This window comes from Pleurodeles waltl, chromosome 2_2 (assembly GCF_031143425.1).
Source record: "Pleurodeles waltl isolate 20211129_DDA chromosome 2_2, aPleWal1.hap1.20221129, whole genome shotgun sequence".
Lineage (NCBI taxonomy): Eukaryota > Metazoa > Chordata > Amphibia > Caudata > Salamandridae > Pleurodeles > Pleurodeles waltl.
Genome location: NC_090439.1, coordinates 682,464,322 through 682,489,238, shown reverse-complemented (window position 1 = coordinate 682,489,238; position 24,917 = coordinate 682,464,322). Strand labels below are relative to the sequence as shown.

The following is a 24,917-nucleotide window of genomic DNA, read 5'->3' as shown; positions in this document are numbered from 1 at the left end:
AGGAGAGCCTTGATTAGATCTGATCGCCTCCACAGAGAACGCGCAATGTCAGCTGTTTTGCGCATTGAAGTTTCCAAGGCGGCACTCGCTCGGACTGCTTTTTATCTTGAGTGGAACTCCGGTCTCCTTTATGCCTATACCACTTCTGCCCAGAGTTCTCAAGAAGATCAGGAATGACCGTGCCCAAGTTATCTTGGTGGCTCCGTACTGGGCACGGAGAGTATGGTATCCTGAGCTATTGAGCATGGCCATGGATCCTCCACTCAGACTGCCTCTTCGGGAGGATCCTCTGTCGCAGCAGTAGGGGACGGTTCTCCACCCGAACCTGTCTAATCCCTGCCTTCATGCGTGGAGATTTAGCGGCGGCAGTTAATGGCTTTTGACCTTCCACCCGAAGTCTGTGACGTTATCTTGGCAGCCAGACATCCCTCCACCAAAACGGTATACGCCTGTCAGCATAAATTTGTGACATGGTGCACCAACAAATCTGTTGATCCCCTCTCTCCTCCTCTTTCTGAGGTTCTTTCGTTCATCCTTTCTTTAGCCCAGCAGGCTCTGTTTTGGGCACTCTTAAAGGGTATTTATCGGCTATTTCAGCCTTTCTTAGGTTAACTGATCAGCCTTCACTCTTTAATTCTCCTATTGCCAATCGATTCCTTAAAGGTCTCACCTATTTATTTCCTGCCACTCCATTTATCATGCCTCAGTGGGACCTCAATCTTGTCCTTGCTTTCTTAATGTATAGTCCATTCGAGCTGGTGCACAATTGCCCTTTACGGCTCCTCACTTTCAAGACTGCTTTTCTTGTTGCCATCACTTCTGCTCGCAGAGTGAGTGAGCTTCAGGCTCTTTCTTCAAAGCCCCCATACTTCTCTGTGCACCCTGACAAAGTGGTGTTGCGCACTAAGGCTTCCTTCCTTCCCAAGGTTGTTACGCCTTTTCATGAAGGCCAGTCGATCACCTTGCCTACTTTTTACGCGCCCCCTTCTCGTGAGGAGGAGAGACTCCACCGTCTGGACCCAAAAAGAGCGTTGGCGTTCTATCTAAATGATGCTAAAGATTTCCGGGTGGACGATCAACTCTTTGTTGGATATGTGGGTGTGAAGAAAGGGAAGGCGGTGCAAAAACGTACCATCTCTCGATGGGTAATTCTTTGCATCAAGATGCGCTACGCTTTGGCCAAGAAGCAACCCCCTGAGGGCTTGCCCGCTCATTCCACCAGAGCAACTGCTGTTTCCACTGCGTTAGCACACGGAGTTCCTGTCCTGGATATCTGCCAGGCAACCACGTGGGAATCCCTGCACATGTTTGTTAAACATTACTTCCTGGACAGCCAGGTCTGTTGAGACGGCTAATTTGGTTGTTCGGTCCTGCAGGACTTTCTAGTATGAACTTAGTTCGCAGCCCACCTCAGAGGATGGCATTGCTTGTGTATCTACTCTGAGGTAAGGAATCTGCAACTAGAAGTCTCTATCAGATGTACAAGTTACTTACCTTCGGTAACAATATATCTGGTTGAGACATATTCTAGTTGCAGATTCCTTACCGGCCCACCCATCCTCCCTGCTTGTGAACTGATTTCGAGGGACAGGGATTTCCCATTCAGGACCTTAGCTCTGACGCACCAATCTGTGTTCTTCGCGGCTCTGCGCTTTGGCGTGGAAAGTCGCTAAAAGCAACTGACGTCACTGCACTGAGGTGGCGTCTATGTACTACTCTGTGTCATCACGGTGTCTACGACATCCGCGGAACCAACCGATGCCACCTACCGACGTGCAAGGGTATTGCTCGAAGAAAAAATCTCCATATCCAGTCTGATGTCTGGGGGAAAATTCTAAGGTAAGGAATCTGCAACTAGAATATATCTCTACCAGATATATCGTTACCGAAGGTAAGTAACTTGTACTTCAGGGGATGGAGACATGTAAGTCTACACTTTGTAGTAACTTTTCATTTGAAAATTGTGACTGGCCAAATGTAGTTAAGTTACTACAAGTGTAGGAGTAAATTTACATGTGCTGATTTACTCATGTAAATTTACCGCACTGCATAAGGCTCATCATTTTAAGTTTGGTTTATTGCACCAGCCTGCTCATTTGACTCATTTAACCCTCTTGTAAAGTGATATCTTCAGTACACAAACTTCCTCATAATGAGCCCTTGTCTCTTAATTCAATTTTGTGCCGATGGAAGAGACAAGTTCAGCCTTTTCATGCTGGGCTCGGGGAAGTCCATTACCTATCTTCACCCTATCTCACAACTCTGCAAGGCTACCATGCTTCTATGATAACTTCTATCTGTGCCGAGTCCCGCAAATGCTGTGTCACATTTTTACTCACTGAACCTCCCATCTTATCTCAGGGTCACTCCCAACAAGGTTTAAAAAGTGATCTTAAATCCCATGTCCTTGGAGTCTAGCTTAAAACATTCCCAACCTAATTTTTCAAAACGCACCACGTTCACAACTTCCCCGCTCTGCTGCCTGCATGGCAGTGTTGGACTGGCCTCCTAGATGGGCCGGCTTGAAGGGGCCAGGTGTTTGTTTTTGGATCCGTGGACCATGATGGAATTAAACTGACCCACGCATTGGGCCTTTCATACTTGTTCATCTGGCAGTGCCAATGTGATCGAGTGCTCGGGTAGGTCAGCCCCAACCTGCCGCATGGTGCACTGATATCACTCTGACTCTTGCAAACACTGATAACGCACTTCCGATATGTGTGCACAGGTAATAGATTGATTGTTCGCCTGTTTAATCATCACCTGTATACAAATAATCTGTGTAACCCCCAGACTGTTATCACGCGGTTACTTCGCTGTTGACAAACTGTTTTCAAATACTTCTGTACTAATTGCTCCTCTTATCCTTCTTCAAATACATGAAACAATTTGCTGCATTATACACTCATTAACGGTCTTTCAGGCAAGTCGATTAAAATACACACTTAGAATGGTTAATAACCAAAGCCCTTACGAGGACAGCATCTCAATGAATCTGTTCCTTCGGACAGGAGCTGTCAGGCTCCAGGGCTGCCTGTGGAACCGCGATGGCGCCGCGTCCCTTCCTTGTGAGGACAGCTGTGCTTGGAATAATGGCGTCCGAAGATAGTCTTAACCTCAGCAGCGCGCGCTTCTCATGTGCCGATGACACGCTCCTCTTCACTCATCTTCTTCTTTTTCTCTCTGAATGAAATAAGGTCGCACAAGAAGTTCGCTGATTACATTGCAGAAGCTAGTGCAGCGTTTCCCAGAGGATATTTCCATTAGAAACGACCTTGGGGTTGGATATCTCTTGCTCGGTGACAACGACAACGCAAAGAAAGTCTATGAGGAGGTAAATTCTAATTGCACTTGCTTCAGAAACCTATAATGCGTTATGCTTTGCTCTCTTTTCCCATTGTCAAGATTAATTCTTCATAGGTTATAAGGTCCATATGACTAATTGAGGATATTTACCTAAATCACTGAGGGGCGATTTTTTATTAAAGGGATATGGGGATTTGCCTTCCCCCTGTACATGTGGGCAGGCAAACCCCTTCACACTGCTAAACTAAATCATGTGCCTTATTGATAGACAGTTGCTGGACACTACCGAATTTAGAGTTGTAGTACCATGCTAGTATAACTCAAAATGTATGAAAAATCATAATTCATGACACACCTGACAAATACTTCACAAATAATTCTTAATGGTTGGGAAGATGGGAATCTTGGGACTTTCCATCAAACTGAATAGTCCAACGTTTTTCAAAAAGATTACGTTTGAAACACTTTATCAGGACTATTAACTATGGCTAAACAAAGATCAGAATCCAGAAAGGAAGAAGTTGTGTACCTTTGTTGGATATTCTGATGCAACTGGAGGAACTCACCATCTTCTCAGGAAGCCTTTGCAGTTGGAATAGAGCTATTAGCCTCTCAAAGTTGACATCGTTAATTGGTTTATTTAAATGTCCTTGGTCCTCTGATAATAATGAATTAAGCCCGGTTTGATCAAGAAGCTCCATCGTTTCTAATGAAGTTGGAGCTAGTTTATTCTTATGTAAGTCTTGATATAATATTACAAATACTTTTTTTTATTATGTTTGCTGGCTTTGTCTCCAGTTTACTCACGTCATGAGATCCGAGTCTATGAACCTCGATGGATAGCTGCTGGGTCCTTATTTTCCATGCCAACAATTTACCAATTTTATTGTCCTTTTCAAATGTTCTTTGATATGCACAGTTTGTCTAGACAAAATCTCTTTATCGGTCAAGATTGCAGTCACTTCAAGTACTTAAGAAGATCCTTGACTTGTTTATAGATCGGGACTCCAAACCTGCCATGTCTCTCTGCCAAGTTACTAATGTGTACCCCAATCCTACTAACATCCTGTACCACCTCAGAGATTAGGTGGGGCGGTGAAGGATGCGCTTCTTATAGCCCATTCAAAATAAATTGTCATTCTTTTATTAAATGCTTTGTCCTCTACTGAACACTACTTTGTCAGGCAGCAAGAATGCCCATACATTTTTCTACATTAAGAATTCGGTATTGTTCTTAGTGCATCTAGTGCTTTCGCTGAGAGACAAATGGGGCTGTAGTTAAAGAGCTGCAGGTGACTTACTACCAGATTCTGATGCCAGCGGAGACACTAAATAAAGTACCATGGAGGTGGTTGTAGACTTGAAGCATGTAGATTTGATTTTTTATTTTAGAGAAAGGCTGTTGTGGTTCCTCAACCTAATATGGAGAAGATCCTCCTATTCCTTTTTTTAATTTTAGGTTGGGCTTTTAGGGCTATGTATAGGGCTAAATTTAGAATAACTGAATGTAGAATTTCCAAGAAATATGGAGGGCAGTGAACCATTCACCATTTTACAATGTACCACGTGGACAAAGCAGCAGGCTTCAGGCGGTGCAGTAGGAGCTTCTTGCTCAGGCTTTGCTTCTGAAGTTACCTCTAAGTCAGCAATCAAATCTTCTATTTGTATAGAGACACCTTGCAAGTAATGCATATCATAGGCAAAGAGATTGCTGCATGTGCGTGTGAATGGCATGCAACTTAATATAGAAACAGTATGTAACTTGCCTTTACTGTTGTGATCCCAAATAATGGCAAGAGTGCATTTCTTTTATTGGGCATCTTAACTTCAGCCTACAAGCTCTCGCCATTTGATCAAGTGGTAGCCCCCTGAGGAGTACATAATCTTATCAGGAAACCGCAATCTGCTTGTTCCATGCCCCACCAAGCTTCCAAACTTATGTTCCTTTCTTTGGAGTGTGTCATTCCAGCCATAGAGTGAAAGTGGGAACGAAAGCGTGTTAGACTTTTCATAAATATGAGAGCCACAGTAATCAAAGCAAGTTTTCTATCCATGGAAGCTAAATAACCTTGCACAGGCACCATTTGACATGTGACCAGCGGGTAGAGCAAATCCTAGACAATGTACTATTCACTGTAGTATAACTGGTAATAAAATATAACGTTTATTATTACAGTCAGATTAACGTACACACATCTTCGCATATTGACTCTAAATTTAAATCTGCTAGCAATTTTATCTCGCCCCTATCGACTTCAACACTATAGTCCAAACAGCCCCTTCTATAATTTCGGTCTCGATTTCTTTTACCATCAGTACCAAAGCCTCAATACATTATTTAATGTTATCCATAAAATCAACTATAAACAGATTAATCGCTTGATAAGCATCTTATTGCATCAACTAAATTCAGCAAACTAGCTGGTCAGAACTATATTGCCAGACGTGGATTTTCTGTTGCCTAAAATGTTGATTTCTTTTTGTTATCACACAAACTGCCACTAAAATCCTCTACGGTGCCACCCACAAATAAATCTGTTGTTTCCCCTGGTTATTTTTTATTTTTTTTAAATTGGGGATTTTGTTTTTTTAGAGTTCGGTGGATGGGTTACTCTGCCAGGAACAAGGCTGACTACCGCGTCCAAAAAAGTATAAAAGTAGGGTTCAAGGCTGCACACCAGAGAGAACAGCTTGTGTGTTTTCACTTGTTTACAGCATGTTCCTTGAGGAATTATGAATGAAAAGTGTCCTAGCTAGCGTAACAGAAAGTTTCAGTTCTATTAAAGACACAGAGGTTAGGATTATGCCTTCGTTCTACACTCTTTATTTCAACAGCAGCCATTTTAAGCAAGCAAACTACCTTTCCCATAACCCAGGGGAAACCGACATAATGACAACCAATCAGATCATAGTCTCCAAAATATAGTCCCACAACTCTGTCCATGCACCCTCTTTCCTCATGCGACAGGAACCATCCAAGTGGAAAAACAATCTGCTCGTCTCATCAGTCTTGCTTAGGAGTCTTGTTCCCTGCAGAAAAAGGAGAAACCTGTAAACCCTATGCATCAATATTAAACCTTATAAACATTAGCATGTATCATCCATTCTAAAGAACAGTACAATTTAATAGTAGTAACAGAACCATTCATCATAAATGAAGAAGTACAACATCACAGTTTATAAATGAATGGAAGAAGCTGTTTACTTATGCCTAACAGGTGACTCTCTCATCATAAACGAAGAAGTACAGCATCACACTCGGTAAATGGATAGAAGGAGGTCTTTACTTATAGCTAACTTGATTCTCTCTCAGCTGGAATTTGGAGTACAGAAAGGGGGGAGAGAAAAGAAGAGAAAAAAAGGGGAGGGAATAATCCTAGTCCCTAACAGAATTGAAACTTTCTGTTACGCTAGCTAGGACATTTTTCATTCTGTCTCAGAGGCTCAGATTATGCCAGTTCAAAACTTGTCCACTGCTGTGGGCGCCATGTGAACCACAGGTTTAAAGTAAAATGTCTTGAATGTCGAATCGAAGGACCAATCTGCTGCATTCAAGATTTCTTCCAGACAGGGTCCTAACGCAAACGTCTTGGAAGCCATAGCACCCCTCGCAGAGTGTGCTCCAAAAATGGAAGTGTTGATAGCCTGTAGAATACCCTTCACCCAAAGTGCAATAGTGCGGGATGAAACTGCCTGAAACAGTTTACGTAGAGAGATGAATAATTGCCTCTCACCAGCTGGCCTGACTTCTTCCATGGCTGCCACATAAGCCTTGTGACATCTGACAACACATAACTTAGGTGTCTGAGGAAACAAAGGGTGGGAAACTAACCTGGAATGACACTTCGTCATTCTGGAGACATGGAACGTCACACTACAGCTCTGACATCAGACACCCTGCAGCAAGACACCAAAGACAATAACAACGCCAACTTACCAGATGATTGTTTTTTGGAGATGTATTTATTTTGTGTCCAAGTCTGGAATAGATAAAGAACCTGATTGACATCACACAAGGAGGAGTACCTAAGTTCAGGTGGAACTGACAAACATCAATTTCCTCACCAATGGATGGTCCCATACGGGAAGACACTCAATAGGCAGGTGTCCTGCCCATATGGTTGACCTAAAGGTTGTTTACCAACCTTTAAGCCATTCCTTCCATTGAAAAGACAGAAAATTCAAGACAGGCAGGATTCCGGATTCCAGGGGATCAATGTCCCTTTGCAAACACCAATGTTGCCACTGTTCCCAAGCGGACTTGTATCTCTTGCTTGTTCTGGCTGCCCAAGGTTTGGAGAGGAGATCCTGAGCTGCCTTTGAAAGTCCTGTGATCTTCCACCTACTCGAAGAATGTCTTTTCTCCGGGGTAGATGAGTTGGAGAATCCCAAGAAAGTTCTATCATTACTGGAAACCAAGCTTTAGACCTCCACATCAGCAAAATCACCACCTGAAATGCTTTCTGCCTGCACACCTGGGCAGTCAATCTCCTCAGCATTGCGAATGGCAGGAATGCGTGACCTGCCTCCACTCTCCAGTCCTGAAGGAAAGCATCCGTCGCCATTGCTCGCGGGTCTGGTTTCCACTGCACAACTGGCTCAGGTGAGAGTCAAGGTGTGAGCTCAACATGTCCACTGAAAAGGTCCCGAATCCTTTGAACACTTCCAGATGAAGGTGCCAAATACTGAGATCATGCAGGTGCCTAGAGTGCCAGTCGGCTACCTCATTGGAATGCCCCGGGAGATACTCCTCTGTCACTGAAATCTCCCATTACTCCCAGAAATGTTTCACTAGTTCCTCTAGTGACTTGGACCGGGAGGGCCCCCAAACTGTTAGTGTAGCGAACTGCCGACAGGGTGTCCATCTTCAGTAGGACTGCTCGATTGATTCTGTCCTTTGTCCGACAGCAGGCCGCAAAGGACAGTGCCAACAATTCCAGGCATTTTACATGCAGTGACCTTTAGTCAGACGTCCACTTCCCTCCTTTGAAAACACCTCCACAAGTGGCTCCCCAACTGGAAAGACTGGTGTCTGATTTGATCACAAAGTCAGGACTGGAACCGATAATGGCCCTGCCATTCCAGGCCTTTATGTGGTCCAGCCACCATCTCATCTCTTCCCTGACTTTGTCAGTGAGTGGGACCTGCGTGGTGTAGGACAGACCTTCCGGTAAATTACATGCCTTTAAGAGTTGCAATGCACTGTAATGCAGAGGGCTTGGAAGTATTGCCTGGATAGAGGATGCAAGAAGGCCCACTAGCTTGACCAGATTTCTGAGAAAAGTCTGAGAACGCGCCACCATCTTGTGCAACTCCTGCTGGATCTGCGTCATCTGCTGGAAGGCTCAGCATGGAGGACTTTGAATCTAACACAAAGCCGAGGCAGGTAGTCTTCTGCTGCGGGCTGAGCAATGACTTATGCTCATTGATCACGAAGCCCAATTTTTCCAATAAGTCCAGCGCCATCTGAAAATGTTGCAGCAGGGATCAAGGGCACTGATCCATTATAAGGATGTCATCCAAGTAGATGATCATGCTGTTCCCCTGCCTCAGAGGAACTCCACTATCGGCTTGAGGACCTTGATAAAACACCAAGGAGTGGAGGACAGACCAAAAGGAAGTGCCTGAAATTCGAAGACTTGATGGTTCTAGATGTATTGGAGAAACCTGCGGTGAGGCAGGAAGACTGGTATTGTGAGGTAAGCATCCTTGAGATGCAGCCAAACTAGCCACTCCCTTGGACGCAGAAGGTCACGCAGAAGCTGGATACCCTCCATCTTGAAGTGGCGGTAAACCAGCCACCGGTTGAAGTCTCTGAGGTTGATCATGGGACGCTGACCCCACATCTCTCTTCTCAACTAGGAACAGATTGCTGATAAAGCTATTTGGTTAAAGGTCAGATAAAGTGACTGCCCCTTTGTTGAGGAGCTCAGAAACCTCCTAGTTGATCAAAGAGGACTGTGTCTTCAAAAACATCAGGGGGTGAGGGGCGATATCCTGAACCAGGGTTCCCGCAAACTCCAGGTAATAACCCTGGACAGTCTGAAGAACCCATGCATCGGTCGTCAGCTCCCTCCAGTTGTCTTGAAACATTGCAAACTGCCCTCCCACCTTTAGATGGGAAGAAGGGAGATACCTTACCTTGGGAATAACCCTGGTGATGACCACGGCTGCCACCTCTGCCTCCTCGGGCTCTTAAAAACGACGGGAGAGGTAGAAACCTCTTTAGTGGGCAGGATCTTGCCACTGAGTTTGACAGGAGCCTTGGCCTTTTGGGAGGACCTGGATAAAAAATGGCTGGATGAGCGCCCCCTACCATGCCCGGCCCTTCCAAAAATCTTGGTTCAAAAAATCTTCTTGAGCAAAGCCTGTACCCTGTCCAGGGAAGTGAATGTTTGCACAATGTCTCCAAATAATCCTCCCTGTGCTGCGGGCCCCACCTCAGAGGATGCCAGGTCACCCAGTTTTGGATCCACCTTGATAAGAAGTGACCGTCCTCTCTCAGCTGACAAGGTGCAGTTGGCGTTCCCCCAAGAGGATAACTGCATGTTAGGCCCATTTGGAAAGAACTGCAGGTTGAATGAGGGAGCCTGAGAGTTTGGCCACCTCAGCCATGTCCAGAATTTTTGTGTGAGGTCAAGTGATGTCTAAGAGTTTATCTGGCATAACCACCAGGAGTGGTTACTGCCCTCCTTAGGGTCCCTGATGAATTTCATGATGAATTTAATCAATCTCCGGTGTTTGAGCCACGTTGCCCTCAAGGTGCAGATGGGGGCACTCTGCCCGAAGACAGACATGCACGTGTTTATTGAGCCCGCTTCCTCATGCGACCTGCAACATAAGTTGCCACCTTCTCACTAGGGGACCACATGGAAGAACGTAGGTGTATCAAGTCCTCCGGGTCTAGCATATCGGCCACCAAACTGTCTTGTGGGTCTGAAATGCCTCTCCAAAGGAAGGGTGCAAGGGCTTGGGGGACAGGTCTGTAGGCTCCGGTTCCTGCAGCTGAGTCTGCGATTGAAGGAAGGCCTGCTTAAAGTGCTCAAAAGCATCCTTATCAATGCCCTGCTCCAAGGGGCACTTAGCCTCTGGGTGGGCGGGTGGAGCCTGATTGGTAAGGCATTGCCAGTGACCCTGGTTTGTGGAACTGAGCCAGTCGATCCAATTTCTCCTCCAGCAGAGCTCGTGCTAGGGAGACTGCATGTAATATGGAGGCATCCACCGCCTCACAGAACTCCGCATCAAGAGGCATGAAAGTGGAGGCCTCCTCTTCATAGAAAGTGGCTTCTGTGTCCTCTGCGGCAGGAAGCAATGAAAAGCTAGGGAATCTAGCGTGAATCTTGTCTCGTTTGGGCAGAGTTAAGGACTCGGAGAAGGGGACCACAAACACAGCCTAGAAAATTTGTAGGGGTTAGAGAGGTAGCCACTGCACTCAGCAGTCAAAATATGCTCTGTGAGGGCCAACAACACTTTTTTTTACCCCGAGGAGCGTCAGCGCTCTAGGGTACAATGGGGCAATGTATGCCAAGGCTCTGTGATGCTCTAAGATGCTCTGCAGTAATGCCAATGGAGTGGTCAGTGTCTGCAGAGGTCGAGGAGCCTCTTGGGGATCCAAGGGGGCCCTCTAGTGGCCAGTGGGAGAAACCGCACCCCTATGGCCCCAAATACTGTAAGCCTCGTGAGGAGAACTGAGAAATTCTACTGCGGTCAATCCTGAAAGGGAAAAAAGGTTGTCAGTACAAATGCACTAGGGATATGCTTCCCCCAGTAAATACACTGAGCCTAGCATGTCACGAGAACAGTAATAAGAAACAAGGAGACTTCACTGAAGGCTGTTGGAACAGCGAAGAAAGAAAGTGCATGGACAGGGTCGTGGGACTATATTTTGGAGACTGAGATATTGGTTGGCGTTATGTCGCTTTCCCTACGGTTATGGAAAAGATAGCTTGTTTGTTTAAAATGGCTGCAATTAAATAAAGGGTGAAGAAAGAAGGCATAATCCAAGCCTCAGGTCCTGACATAGAATCATAAATTAATTGCATTTAATTTATTAGAATTTAACCTTATGGGGAAGGTATGCAGAGAATGTTTTCTTGAAAACGTTTGTAAGTCGTATTTTCTCCTCTCAGGAGACTCGTGTGAATAATTAACTTTATGAATGCCACCAGTTTAGCTAAGCATTGGTTACTGTACTACTTGCGTGTTCCATAATCTAACTTTTGGACTCTTAGGCCATTTCGGGATTCCTTTTGTTTTAACAATAAGTTTCACTTGTAGTGGATAACCTCTCTGGGCATTTTTTGTTTTTCAATGAAGAATAACTGGGTCAGTCTAACGTGCACTGAATTAACAAACTGTTTTCTTGTTTCTTTGTCTGTGGCAGTTAAGTACTGCTAGCATACAGATTAATCTTTATTTTACCACTGGACAGTTCTCCACAATAATACCACAAGGTGTCTACATTTGGGACCAGACTTTAACTGGCTAACCTCACAGATTTTTACGTTGTCTCTGTAATTTCATATTCAAACAAAACCTTTATGAACACCTGTTTCAGCTGCATCACTCGTAGAATATACCTCTGAAGAACAGCTCACGTGTTAAAAGCATAGGAGATATCACTAGAAAAGTCATTTTAAGGATTCTCACTATTGTGGAAACTTGTATACACAATGAAAAATTGTTTCGTGGTTTTCATAATTTGGATTGATATGGATAATGAGGCTTTGAAAGAGTGCAAGCAACTTCAATGAGAAAATGCAAGTGTTGAGCCATAAGAATCATACATTGGGAATCAAGTGGAGCAGGCTATATGTAGCAACAGTACAGCAGCAGCTTTCACAAATGACAAGGGGGGGGGCGACGACGGGGGAAACAATAAAAAAAAAAAAACACTTACCGTTCCTGCAGCCATTACCACCTGCTGCCTTGCTCCTGATGGTGTCCCAGCATTCACTGGGACACCAGCACAGGCTCCTCAGCAATCCTGGTGCTGCTTCATGCTAAACCTAGCATGAACGCAGCATCAGGATTGATCTGAGTGGCTTGGCCTGCTGCTCAGACACACGTTTTGGGGTCTGTGCAGTTTCTCCAGCCTGGCTGTTCAACACAGCCGGGTTGGAGAAACCTAAATGCACATTTATTTGGCCAGCCTAAGATGGCTGGCCAAACACACATGCACAATTAGTACACTCCACTCCTCCCACTCCCCCCCCATTCCAGTGGCCCAGCCCCACCCCTCCCTGCAGTGCTGGCTTAGCCAGCAGATGAAAAATAAAACAATAGTAAACTATAATTTTATTTCTTATCTGCTGGCTCTTAGCCAGAGGGACGACGCTGCTCCGCCATTGTGGAGGAGCCGCCTCTGCCACAGTATCAGTGCACAGAGTGACTACACTGTGACAGGGGGTAACATGGAAGGACACACAGTACCACGGGAAACGCCCTCAACGCCGACTCCTAAACAACAAAGTCCTGGTTAACGAAAGCGGAACAACGCTTTCGTTAACCACAACTTCGTTGTTTTGTGCCTTAACCACACTTGTGCTGAACAACGCACATGTGTGGTTAAGGCACAAACAAGGGAGTCCGCTGAGGAGGACGACGCGACGAGGCGACGACTCAGGTAAGTGGGGTGGGGGGTCGGGGTTTTAGTTTTTGGGGCGGGTGGGGGTCGGGGTATTTTCTGGTTTAGGGCTGGGGGGCGGGTGTAGGGGGTCGGGGTTTTAGGTTTAGGGCCGGGGTATTTTCTGGTTTAGGGCTGGGGTGGGGGTATTTTCTGGTTTAGGGGTGGGGGTCAGGGGGTCGGGTTTTAGGTTTAGGGCCGGGGGTGGGGGTATTTTCTGGTTTAGGGGTGGGGGTCAGGGGGTCGGGTTTTAGGTTTAGGGCCGGTGGTCGGGTATTTTACGGTTTAGGGCCGGGTTCCGGGTTTTAGGTTTAGGGTGGGGGTTTGGGGTATTTTTTAGTTTAGGGCTGGGGGTGGGGGGTCGGGGTTTTAGGTTTAGGGCCGGGGGTGGGGGGTCGGGTATTTTCTGGTTTAGGGGTGGGGGTTGGGGAGGTCAGGGTTTTAGTTTTTGGGGCATGGTGGGGGGTTGGGGTATTTTCTGGTTTAGGGGCAGGTGGCGGGGGTGGGGGGTCTGGGTTTTAGGTTTAGAGCCGGGGGTGGGGGTTCGGGGTATTTTCTGGTTTAGGGTGGGGGTTAGGGTTTTAGTTTTTGGGGCGGGGTGGGGGGTCGGGGTTTTAGGTTTAGGGCTGGGGGGTGGGTATTTTCTTGTTTAGGGCCGGGGGGCAGGGGTGGGGGGTCGGGGTTTTAGTTTTTGGGGTGGGGGTCGGGGTATTTTCTGGTTTAGGGGCGGGGGTGGGGGGGTCGGGGTTTTAGGTTTAGAGCCGGGGGTGGGGGGTCGGGTATTTTCTGGTTTAGGGCCGGGGGGGTGGGGTTTTAGGTTTAGGGCCGGGGCTTGGGGGTCGGGGTATTTTCTGGTTCAGGGCCGGGGGGCAGGGGTGGGTGGTGGGGATTTTAGTTTTTGGGGCGGGGTGGGGGGTCGGGGTATTTTCTGGTTTAGGGGTGGGGTTGGGGGGTTGGGGGTTTTAGGTTTAGGGCCGGGGGTGGGGGGTCGGGGTATTTTCTGGTTTAGGGCCGGGGGGCGGGGTTGGGAGGTCAGGGTTTTAGGTTCGAGGGTCGGGGTATTTTCTGGTCTAGGGCCGGGGCAGGGGGTCAGGGTTTTAGGTTTAGGGGTGGGGGGTCGGGGTTTTAGGTTTAGGGCCGGGGGTGGGGGTATTTTCTGGTTTAGGGTCGGGGGTCGGGTTTTAGGTTTAGGGCCGGTGGTCGGGGTATTTTACGGTTTAGGGCCGGGTTCCGGGTTTTAGGTTTAGGGTGGGGGTTTGGGGTATTTTTTAGTTTAGGGCTGGGGGTGGGGGGTCGGGGTTTTAGGTTTAGGGCCGGGGTGGGGGGTCGGGTATTTTCTGGTTTAGGGGTGGGGGTTGGGGAGGTCGGGGTTTTAGTTTTTGGGGCATGGTGGGGGGTTGGGGTATTTTCTGGTTTAGGGGCAGGTGGCGTAGGTGGGGGGTCTGGGTTTTAGGTTTAGAGCCGGGGGTGGGGGTTCGGGTATTTTCTGGTTTAGGGTGGGGGGTTAGGGTTTTAGTTTTTGGGGCGGGGTGTGGGGTCGGGGTTTTAGGTTTAGGGCTGGGGGGTGGGTATTTTCTTGTTTAGGGCCGGGGGGCAGGGGTGGGGGGTCGGGGTTTTAGTTTTTGGGGTGGGGGTCGGGGTATTTTCTGGTTTAGGGGCGGGGGTGGGGGGGGTCGGGGTTTTAGGTTTAGAGCCGGGGGTCGGGTATTTTCTGGTTTAGGGCCGGGGGGGTGGGGTTTTAGGTTTAGGGCCGGGGCTTGGGGGTCGGGGTATTTTCTGGTTCAGGGCCGGGGGGCAGGGGTGGGTGGTGGGGATTTTAGTTTTTGGGGCGGGGTGGGGGGTCGGGGTATTTTCTGGTTTAGGGGTGGGGGTCAGGGGGTCGGGTTTTAGGTTTAGGGCCGGGGGTGGGGGTATTTTCTGGTTTAGGGGTGGGGGTCAGGGGGTCGGGTTTTAGGTTTAGGGCCGGTGGTCGGGTATTTTACGGTTTAGGGCCGGGTTCCGGGTTTTAGGTTTAGGGTGGGGGTTTGGGGTATTTTTTAGTTTAGGGCTGGGGGTGGGGGGTCGGGGTTTTAGGTTTAGGGCCGGGGGTGGGGGGTCGGGTATTTTCTGGTTTAGGGGTGGGGGTTGGGGAGGTCAGGGTTTTAGTTTTTGGGGCATGGTGGGGGGTTGGGGTATTTTCTGGTTTAGGGGCAGGTGGCGGGGGTGGGGGGTCTGGGTTTTAGGTTTAGAGCCGGGGGTGGGGGTTCGGGGTATTTTCTGGTTTAGGGTGGGGGGTTAGGGTTTTAGTTTTTGGGGCGGGGTGGGGGGTCGGGGTTTTAGGTTTAGGGCTGGGGGGTGGGTATTTTCTTGTTTAGGGCCGGGGGGCAGGGGTGGGGGGTCGGGGTTTTAGTTTTTGGGGTGGGGGTCGGGGTATTTTCTGGTTTAGGGGCGGGGGTGGGGGGGTCGGGGTTTTAGGTTTAGAGCCGGGGGTGGGGGGTCGGGTATTTTCTGGTTTAGGGCCGGGGGGGTGGGGTTTTAGGTTTAGGGCCGGGGCTTGGGGGTCGGGGTATTTTCTGGTTCAGGGCCGGGGGGCAGGGGTGGGTGGTGGGGATTTTAGTTTTTGGGGCGGGGTGGGGGGTCGGGGTATTTTCTGGTTTAGGGGTGGGGTTGGGGGGTTGGGGGTTTTAGGTTTAGGGCCGGGGGTGGGGGGTCGGGGTATTTTCTGGTTTAGGGCCGGGGGCGGGGTTGGGAGGTCAGGGTTTTAGGTTCGAGGGTCGGGGTATTTTCTGGTCTAGGGCCGGGGCAGGGGGTCAGGGTTTTAGGTTTAGGGCCGGGGGTGGGGGGTCGGGGTTTTAGGTTTAGGGCCGGGGGTGGGGGTATTTTCTGGTTTAGGGGCGGGGGTCGGGGGGTCGGGTTTTAGGTTTAGGGCCGGTGGTCGGGGTATTTTACGGTTTAGGGCCGGGTTCCGGGTTTTAGGTTTAGGGTGGGGGTTTGGGGTATTTTTTAGTTTAGGGCTGGGGGTGGGGGGTCGGGGTTTTAGGTTTAGGGCCGGGGTGGGGGGTCGGGTATTTTCTGGTTTAGGGGTGGGGGTTGGGGAGGTCGGGGTTTTAGTTTTTGGGGCATGGTGGGGGATTGGGGTATTTTCTGGTTTAGGGGCAGGTGGCGTAGGTGGGGGGTCTGGGTTTTAGGTTTAGAGCCGGGGGTGGGGGTTCGGGTATTTTCTGGTTTAGGGTGGGGGGTTAGGGTTTTAGTTTTTGGGGCGGGGTGGGGGGTCGGGGTTTTAGGTTTAGGGCTGGGGGGTGGGTATTTTCTTGTTTAGGGCCGGGGGGCAGGGGTGGAGGGTCGGGGTTTTAGTTTTTGGGGTGGGGGTCGGGGTATTTTCTGGTTTAGGGGCGGGGGTGGGGGGGTCGGGGTTTTAGGTTTAGAGCCGGGGGTGGGGGGTCGGGTATTTTCTGGTTTAGGGCCGGGGGGGGTTGGGTTTTAGGTTTAGGGCCGGGGCTTGGGGGTCGGGGTATTTTCTGGTTCAGGGCCGGGGGGCAGGGGTGGGTGGTGGGGATTTTAGTTTTTGGGGCAGGGTGGGGGGTCGGGGTATTTTCTGGTTTAGGGGTGGGGTTGGGGGGTTGGGGGTTTTAGGTTTAGGGCCGGGGGTGGGGGGTCGGGGTATTTTCTGGTTTAGGGCCGGGGGGCGGGGTTGGGAGGTCAGGGTTTTAGGTTCGAGGGTCGGGGTATTTTCTGGTCTAGGGCCGGGGCAGGGGGTCAGGGTTTTAGGTTTAGGGCCGGGGGTAGGGGGTCGGGGTTTTAGGTTTAGGGCCGGGGGTGGGGGTATTTTCTGGTTTAGGGGCGGGGGTCGGGGGTCGGGTTTTAGGTTTAGGGCCGGTGGTCGGGGTATTTTACGGTTTAGGGCCGGGTTCCGGGTTTTAGGTTTAGGGTGGGGGTTTGGGGTATTTTTTAGTTTAGGGCTGGGGGTGGGGGGTCGGGGTTTTAGGTTTAGGGCCGGGGTGGGGGGTCGGGTATTTTCTGGTTTAGGGGTGGGGGTTGGGGAGGTCGGGGTTTTAGTTTTTGGGGCATGGTGGGGGGTTGGGGTATTTTCTGGTTTAGGGGCAGGTGGCGGGGGTGGGGGGTCTGGGTTTTAGGTTTAGAGCCGGGGTTGGGGGTTCGGGGTATTTTCTGGTTTAGGGTGGGGTGGGGGGTTAGGGTTTTAGTTTTTGGGGCGGGGTGGGGGGTCGGGGTTTTAGGTTTAGGGCTGGGGGGTTGGGGTATTTTCTGGTTTAGGGCCGGGGGGCAGGGGTGGGGGGTCGGGGTTTTAGTTTTTGGGGTGGGGGGTCGGGGTATTTTCCGGTTTAGGGGCAGGCGTCGGGGGTCGGGGTTTTAGGTTTAGGGCCGGGGGTGGGGGGGTCGGGTATTTTCTGGTTTAGGGCCGGGGGCGCGGGGTTTTAGGTTTAGGGCCGGGGCTTGGGGGTCGGGGTATTTTCTGGTTTAGGGCCGGGGGCACAGGTGGGTGGTGGGGATTTTAGTTTTTGGGGCGGGGTGGGGAGTCGGGGTATTTTCTGGTTTAGGGGTGGGGTTGGGGGTTTTAGGTTTAGGGCCGGGGGTGGGGGGTCGGGGTATTTTCTGGTTTAGGGCCGGGGGGCGGGGTTGGGAGGTCTGGGTTTTAGGTTCGAGGGTCGGGGTATTTTCTGGTTTAGGGCCGGGGCGGGGGTCAGGGTTTTAGCTTTAGGGCGGGGGGTCGGGGTATTTTCTGGTTTAGGGGTGGGGGTGGGTGGTTGGGGTTTTAGGTTTTACGGGTGGGTTGGGGGGTCGGGTAATTTTAGGGGTGGGGTGGAGGGTTGGGGGGTTTAGGGGCGGGGTGTGGGGCTCGGAGTAGTTTTAGGGGTGGAGGTTGGGGTACTTTAGGTTTCAGGGATGGGGTGGGGGTTGGGGTTGTTTTAGGTTTTGGGGGTGGGGTCAGTTTTAGGGGCGGGGTTGGGGTTTTAGGTTTTAGGGGTCGGTTGGGGGTCAGGTAATTTTAGGGGCGGGGTGGGTGTTGGGGGGGTTTAGGTTTAGGGGCAGGGTAGGGGGCTCGGAGCAGTTTTAGTGGTGGGGTACTTTAGGTTTCAGGAATGGGGTGGGGGTTGGGGTTGTTTTAGGTTTTGGGGGTAGGGTGGGGGTAGTTTTAGGGGCAAGGGTGGGGGTGGTTTTAGCGGGGCTGGGGGGGTTGCAGTAATTTTTAGGGGTGGGTGTGGGGGGCCAAGGGGGACGCATGCAGGAACAATGGATGCCTATCACTAATGCCTTTACCAGGAATGCCTTTACAACGAAAAATCGTTGTTAAGGCATTCGTGGTAAAGGCATTAGTGGTAACAACGAGGTCGTTGTTCCGACCTCGTTGTTCAGGCATTCGTTGTTCCGGCAGGTGTCGTTCCGACATACATCCCAGTACCACACAAAGTTGGGTACCCCGCAGGAGCGGCTCGTGGCAGGGATAGAGTGGCGCAGGGAAGGGAATAATAAGAATAATAAAAAAATAAATCTTACCTGAATCACCACCACCACGCCGCTCCTCTTTCCTTCGCTGCAGGCACAGGCTCCCAGCCTGCGGCAAATCTGAACTCTGCAGCATGGGGCCCTTCGTCTTATGTATGTCAGGTCATCCACCTTATCTAGGATGGATTTTTTGATGTACTTTTTTCCTGTTCGGGACTGCCAAGAAAATCCAGAGAACTCAAAAAGGAAAAAAAAATAAATAATCCATATACACAGAGGAGATAAAATCGGAGAGTGTCAGGGCCATTAGTTTTTGTTTTCAAGAACAAACTCCTCCTCTGGTGATTTGATTTTAAAAAATAAGATACGTTGCTGCAAAACTACAGTGCCTTCAGAGGAGCCTTCTTGGCAGCGGTTCCTGTGAAGGCACAGCAATCTCCTCCAGGCAGGCTGAGATCTCTATGTATGGTGGGAAATCACCCACTAGTTAAAGACCTCCACTACGACGATGGCTCCCACCAAACTCTAAATGTGTCTGTTTGCTTCCAACCAGTAAAACGTGAGTAGCAAAACATTTGTGAAATGTATTTTGACTTCCTGATAGTCGTCCAAATTTTAAACAGGAAAATGTTGGGGTATGTGTTCAATACACCTAAGCTCCTAAAGCATCAAAATAGATTTGTATTCTCCTAAGTCTACACCTCGCCCATTAAAACAAAACCTATGATGAGAGCTCTAAACCATGTTTTCCATCTCAATGCAGGTTGTTTTTCAAGTGACTGAAAGAAATGAGGAGCTGGTTTATTACTTGCATGACCATAACTTTGTACTAAATATAGAAACTAGACCCCAAAACAACAAATGAATAATACATCAAAACCAAAGCACAATGCAGTGTAATAGAACCCTACTAGAGCGGTAGAGTGGATGAATTGCTTATGAATTAATTCAATAGAAATAAAACTATAAATGACTGTAGTTGCAGTGGGACTGTCCAGTGTGTGTATCAAGGATGAGGTTATTTTTGAAAAAATGAAAGATACAATTAAGACGTTCAGTCAGTCTATGCTACACACCATGCACATTCTCATGTGAGCGGCGAATCAATTAAACAGTGATCCTCCTTCATTTCTTCTGAGCACCTCGAGCCAAATTAATTTTTTAGGGCACCATAAACTCAGAGGGATACAGCCTCTAAAACGTATACAGGCAAAAGTATAATACCTCTCTCAACATATTACAGTCTTTAATTCCAGGGAGGGGCATCCCACCACTTTACTACTGTAGCTTGAAAAATGTGTTCCTACAAAGGTTTTGCTTTTATACTTAAAACTTATAACTAATTCCTATCCTTTTATCTTAAAGGGTCCTTCGTATGTGGGGTTTCAGTTAGTAACTCAGATGGTCACCCATCTCGTAGATAATTTAATGCTTCATTGGCAAAGCTCAAAATCTCACATGGCGCACAGTGGGAAGCCAGTGGAGTCTTGGAACATTCAGGCTTGAGAGCCTGACAGTGATTTATTCTGGCTTTGACTCAAGTTGCAGATAAAAAAATATATAATTTAATGCATCCAAGCACCTTTCAAGAAGCTCCCACAAAGTTCAAACAGCAGTAGCTAATTCTGAAGCAGAGGCCTTCAAACCTTTTGCTTTGAGTGCTTCTAAGCAACTTGTTGTGAAGGCCACCTCCCCACCAAAACTTTATGGCAAGACATGGGGGAGCAGGAGGCGCAGGCGCTGATAGCAGGGAGCGGAATTAGGCATTAGTACTTTTTCATTAGCTCATAATCCAAAGTCAATGTGAGACTAATAAAAGAACAAAATCATCAAACAAAATTAGAAACTAACCAAAAACACTACACCCCTTAATTGGGGTGTTGTGAACCCCTCAGAATCCTGAGTCACAATGTAACCACCCCGTCCTGAACTAAAAACAGCTGTGATCCTGAGAACCAGTCTGTCTCCTCTGCTTCTTTCACCTCTTCACCATGCCCAATCATCACTCAAATCATGAAACAGACTCTCTGTTCCTTTCAGGAAAAAAGGATGTCCCACGTGTTGCACATCTTTTTGCAGCAACGGTGCCCTCATCGCTAATGATAGCTAGGAAAGATAGTGCTCATGCCTCTTTTGTAAAGTAAGGCAAAAATAATTGTGATGCAGTGGGGCCCCAGTGCCACTGCACCTACTTCAATAGTGAGAAAGTGTCCTTAAAATGTACTTATAAAAATGAATGCAATAAGTACAGTCTGATTACCTATTACTAAAGTGTATTCTTTGAAAACACTTGTTTTATCTTGGGGATGGATTTTCCTCCGTCGGGTAACTGTTTTAACCGTTATCCTGAGGTAGTTCCTGCCTGCCAAATTTAGAGACGTACACAGCCCATGAACATCTCTAGCATTTGCAGGAACCACCTGTGAGAAAAGGCACCTTTTTGACATGGTTAGCCCCCACTTTTTGCCTCATGTAGCCTAGAAAGCGTAGTCCCCAGAGCCCCTTCTAACCACGTTCCCTGGGCCAGAGCTTTTCGCTAAAACTGTTGTGGTGCATTGGCACAATTTGATACACCTTTATCTACGACCATAAGTCTCTAGTAAAAGTTACTTAGGTACCCAGGGCATGGGGAACTATGGATAGGCCCCTGAGGGCAGCAGCACCGATTGTGCCACCATCTAGGGCCATGCATCCAGATGCCCTAGCACTGCCATTGCAGACTGGGTGTGCTGGTGCAAACCTAAAACACAAACTCAAAATAGCGCACTGCATGTGTGCCCTTTCCACCATACACCGCATATACTATGGATAAAACACCCCTCTGGCAGGCCTTACAGCCCTAAGGCAGGTTGCACCATATCATATGTGAGGACATAGCTGCATGAGCAACATGTCCCCACTGTGTCCTTGCCAAACCTGGGACATAGTGAGTTGACAGAGGTGCCATTTTAATACATGTGCTGGACACTGGTCAACATGAGTTTCCCAGCCACATGATGGACACTCTGAACCCTGGGTTATTTGGTATCAACCAATTCAGAATGATAAATCCAAACTGGTGCCAGAATTGGATTTAGCAAAAGCTACCTAAACTTACATGGTTGCTGACTGGTCCTATCCAGCCTGCCACCTCCAGAAACGCAATCCACAAACCTTAGGGGAGAGACCCGTCTCTCTGGTTTGTAGAACAATGCCCTTCCTGGGTGGAGGTGCTAACACCCCCTCCCTCAGGAATGTGCACTGCCCTGGCGGCGAGCTTCAAAGGGCTTACCACCTTTGAAACTCAACCCCCATGCCTGCTGCTAGCAGCAGGTGGTCAACCCCTTTGCAAACCCCCACTTTTGATGGGAGCAAAGGCGGGAAACTACACAAAGGGTAGGAGAAGTGGCCCCACCTGGCAAGCACCACCCCTAAGGTGTTGCCTGCGAGGTGGACACTCCATTTAATTTTCCTCCATCTTAGATGAAAGGAAAATAGCCAATCAGGGATAGGGAAAATACCCTTCCCATAGGAAGTGGTCACTGTAGTGGGTGTAGCCACCCAAAGATAGATGCCCCATTGGACACTTGAAGGTTCCCCTAAAACTCCCATTAAATTCAGTATTTATTGGGCATCCCTAGACCAGATAATCAGATTCGATGGACAAAAAGAAGACCATCCCCAAGAAGATCCAAGGCACAAGAAGTGTGGACTTGCTGCACAAAGAAAAGGTGCCAAACCCTGCCTGCTGCACCCAGGACCCAACAATCGCCCCTGAGGAGCTGTTGAACAACTGGACAAACTCTAAAGAACCCCAGATGACCTCCAGACTTATAAAATCACCAAAGAACTCCCCCTAGAGTGGAGGTACCACCTGCAGACCAGTGAGGGTCACTTCACTGATCAGCCGCCAACTTCCAAACCGGAAGTCGCAGCTGAATCTGACGACACACCAACTACTGTGACGACCAACCCTGCAAGTGTGCCAAGTTCAGTGGCATTGCGCCCTTCAGTGGTCGAACCGTACCACTACTCTGGGTATTGGTCAGCTGATGTCAGACACCAGAAAAACCAGCCAGCAAGGGGCTGAAAAAAGACCTGGAGGAAGCCCCAGTTGAGGGACTTCAGAGTGCCCCGTTGTCCTGCAAACGACCCTTGAGACGATTTTCCTCCAGATCCAAAGGGCATCTTTGCACACAACTCCTGACTCACCGATGCGCACCCAGCCGCCCTGTGCTCTACAACGAAGAACCTGCTGTGCCCTTAGGCTCCTTCACCCCTTGCGACCACGACCCTCAAAGGGGACCCCAAAGAACCTCCTCTAAACTTACCTGCACAGACCTTTTCCAAGTGGTCCCCCGCAGCGGCCCTGCCCCAGCTCCAGAGTCCTTTCACCACCGCTCCTGCCAGAACCAGGAGCTGACCAAACTTCTCCAGCTGGTACAGTGTGCCTACTGATGACCTCGACCAACCTGCAAAAGAAAAACTTGGTAAAACAACTGTGTGATTTTATATGCATTTTTAAAGGTGACTTTCCATTGATTTGATTGATATGGTGCGTAATTATGCACACAAATAAATTTAAATTAAACTTCAAAAATCCATATCTCAAAAAGTACTTAACCAATATTGATAGTCTTGGTCTTAAAAATTACATAGAAATCGGAAGTAGTTTTATAAATTGGTTTTGAGTGATTCCTTTAAGTGTGTGAGTTGTAAGATTGATAGTGAGTGCAAAAAATGCTTTGCACTTCTCCAAGATTGTCCTCACTGGTAGACCAAGCTACCTTAAAAATTAGAGCATTATGGGCCAGATGTATGAAAACTGGGGTCTGCGAATCGCAAAATGCAAATTTTAAGAAATCGCAATTTCCGAGTCTCAATTGGCCATGTAACAAAATTGCAATTCGGAATTAGCGATTTCTTAAAAATCGCTATTTGTGGTTTGCGAGGCCCATTTACTGAATCGCAATTTGCATTCTCGCAATTTGAGATTTTTTTGCGATTCGGTAAAAAATCGCAAAATGCGAGAAAGTTAGAGAATGCACACCTGGAGGAGCCTGATGACATCACCAGCAGGAAATGAGTCATCCCAGGCAGTTACAGGTGCCACACCCAAACCAGCATCCTGAGTGAGAGCAGCCCAGCCACATTGAGCAGCACTCTGAAGGAGCAGCATCACCTGAGCCACCATGGAGCCCCAATGTACAGCACAGGAGAAGCAGGAGAGGAAGCGCAAACTAAAGTTCAGTGAGCAGGAGCTGGAGGTATTAACAGAAGAGGTGGTGAGGAGCCATGACCGCCTGTTTGGCAAATCATCCCTCCAGGTGCCTGAGAGTGAGAAGAGAAGACTCTGGCTTGAGATCCAAAGTAAAATCTGCGCTATTGGAGTGGCACAGCGCGCCATTGAGGAGATCAAGAAACGCTGGTATGACCTGCGGTCCCGGGCAAAGGAGAGGGTGGCAAGAAGACTTGCAGAGGCCAGGAGCACAGGAGGAGGACCACCAACCAAGCCACCTGCCACACCACTGGAGGACCTGGTGGAATCGACACTCCTACCGGAAGCAGTGACAGGGGTCACAGATAAAGACACCTCCGCTCAACCAAGTACCAGCCAAGGTAAGTGCACTGTTGTCATGTGAACCCAATATGTGCATGCATAAAAGCCCCTTAGGAATTAGCATGTAATGTGAAGTAGTGTGTGAAGTAGTCCACTCCACATCTTAATAGCAGCACAACAATGCATTATGGGAGTCGTGGTCCACAAACTAGTACAGACAGTGGCATGACAATGTAAGCAAGCATAGTGACACCCAAGGTAACACAACATACACTACACCATGTAGAGCAGTACCTATAGCTTTATTGCCATTTCTAGACAGATAATGTAACATACAGAACTGACATGCTGCATATTGTTGTTGCAGGTGGGCCTGGCACAGCAGCCACAGAAATTCCGTGTGTAGGGGAAACGGACACACAGCTGCCCTCTGACACCAACACCAGTGGGTCCGTCAATGTCTCCACTGTACGCCGCAGGCCCAGGCCATTGCCACTTCCAGACCTCAGTGGTGACTCCGATGTGCAGCAGGAGGGGCCAAGCACACCATCTGCACCCGATAGGCGCAGCCAGATACCAGAGGGCAGGGGTCATTCAGCACATCGCAGAAGTGCCACAGTGTCCCAGCAGCAACTGCAGGAGGCAGCTGAGGGTACATCCTTGTTTGGTGGACTTGAGGCTGCTATGTTGCAGCAACAGCGCCTGCAAAGCAGGAGAATCTTGAGTCTGGACAGGAACCTTAGAGTCCACAACAGACATATGATTGGCCTGCATCGGCGACTTGACACCCTGAACAACAATATCACCCAGCTGCGTGAGGGACAGGTGCAGGCCTCTCAGGAAGCTAGGGAGCTGACCAGTGCAGTGCGTGACCTGTGTGAGGAGCTGAGCCACGAAAGAGTGAGTCGACGCAGACATGATCACCGCTTCCGAACCATGTTTGCGAACTACTGCAGGTCCTCAATTAGGATGGCCAACTCCACCGCCCTCATCGCCCGTCGTGCT

At 48.8% G+C, this 24,917-nt stretch overlaps 1 protein-coding gene across 4 annotated transcripts in view; it reads left to right on the top strand.

Annotated features, from left to right (window-relative positions):
• ASPH (aspartate beta-hydroxylase) overlaps positions 1-24,917 on the top strand; it is a 590,871-nt gene that overhangs the window by 426,052 nt on the left and 139,902 nt on the right. For all 4 annotated transcript variants that reach the window (XM_069220239.1, XM_069220242.1, XM_069220243.1 and 1 more), the window contains one exon: positions 3,198-3,334. In XM_069220239.1, the coding sequence (XP_069076340.1) occupies positions 3,198-3,334 (137 nt within the window). The remainder of the gene's footprint in view (positions 1-3,197; positions 3,335-24,917) is intronic.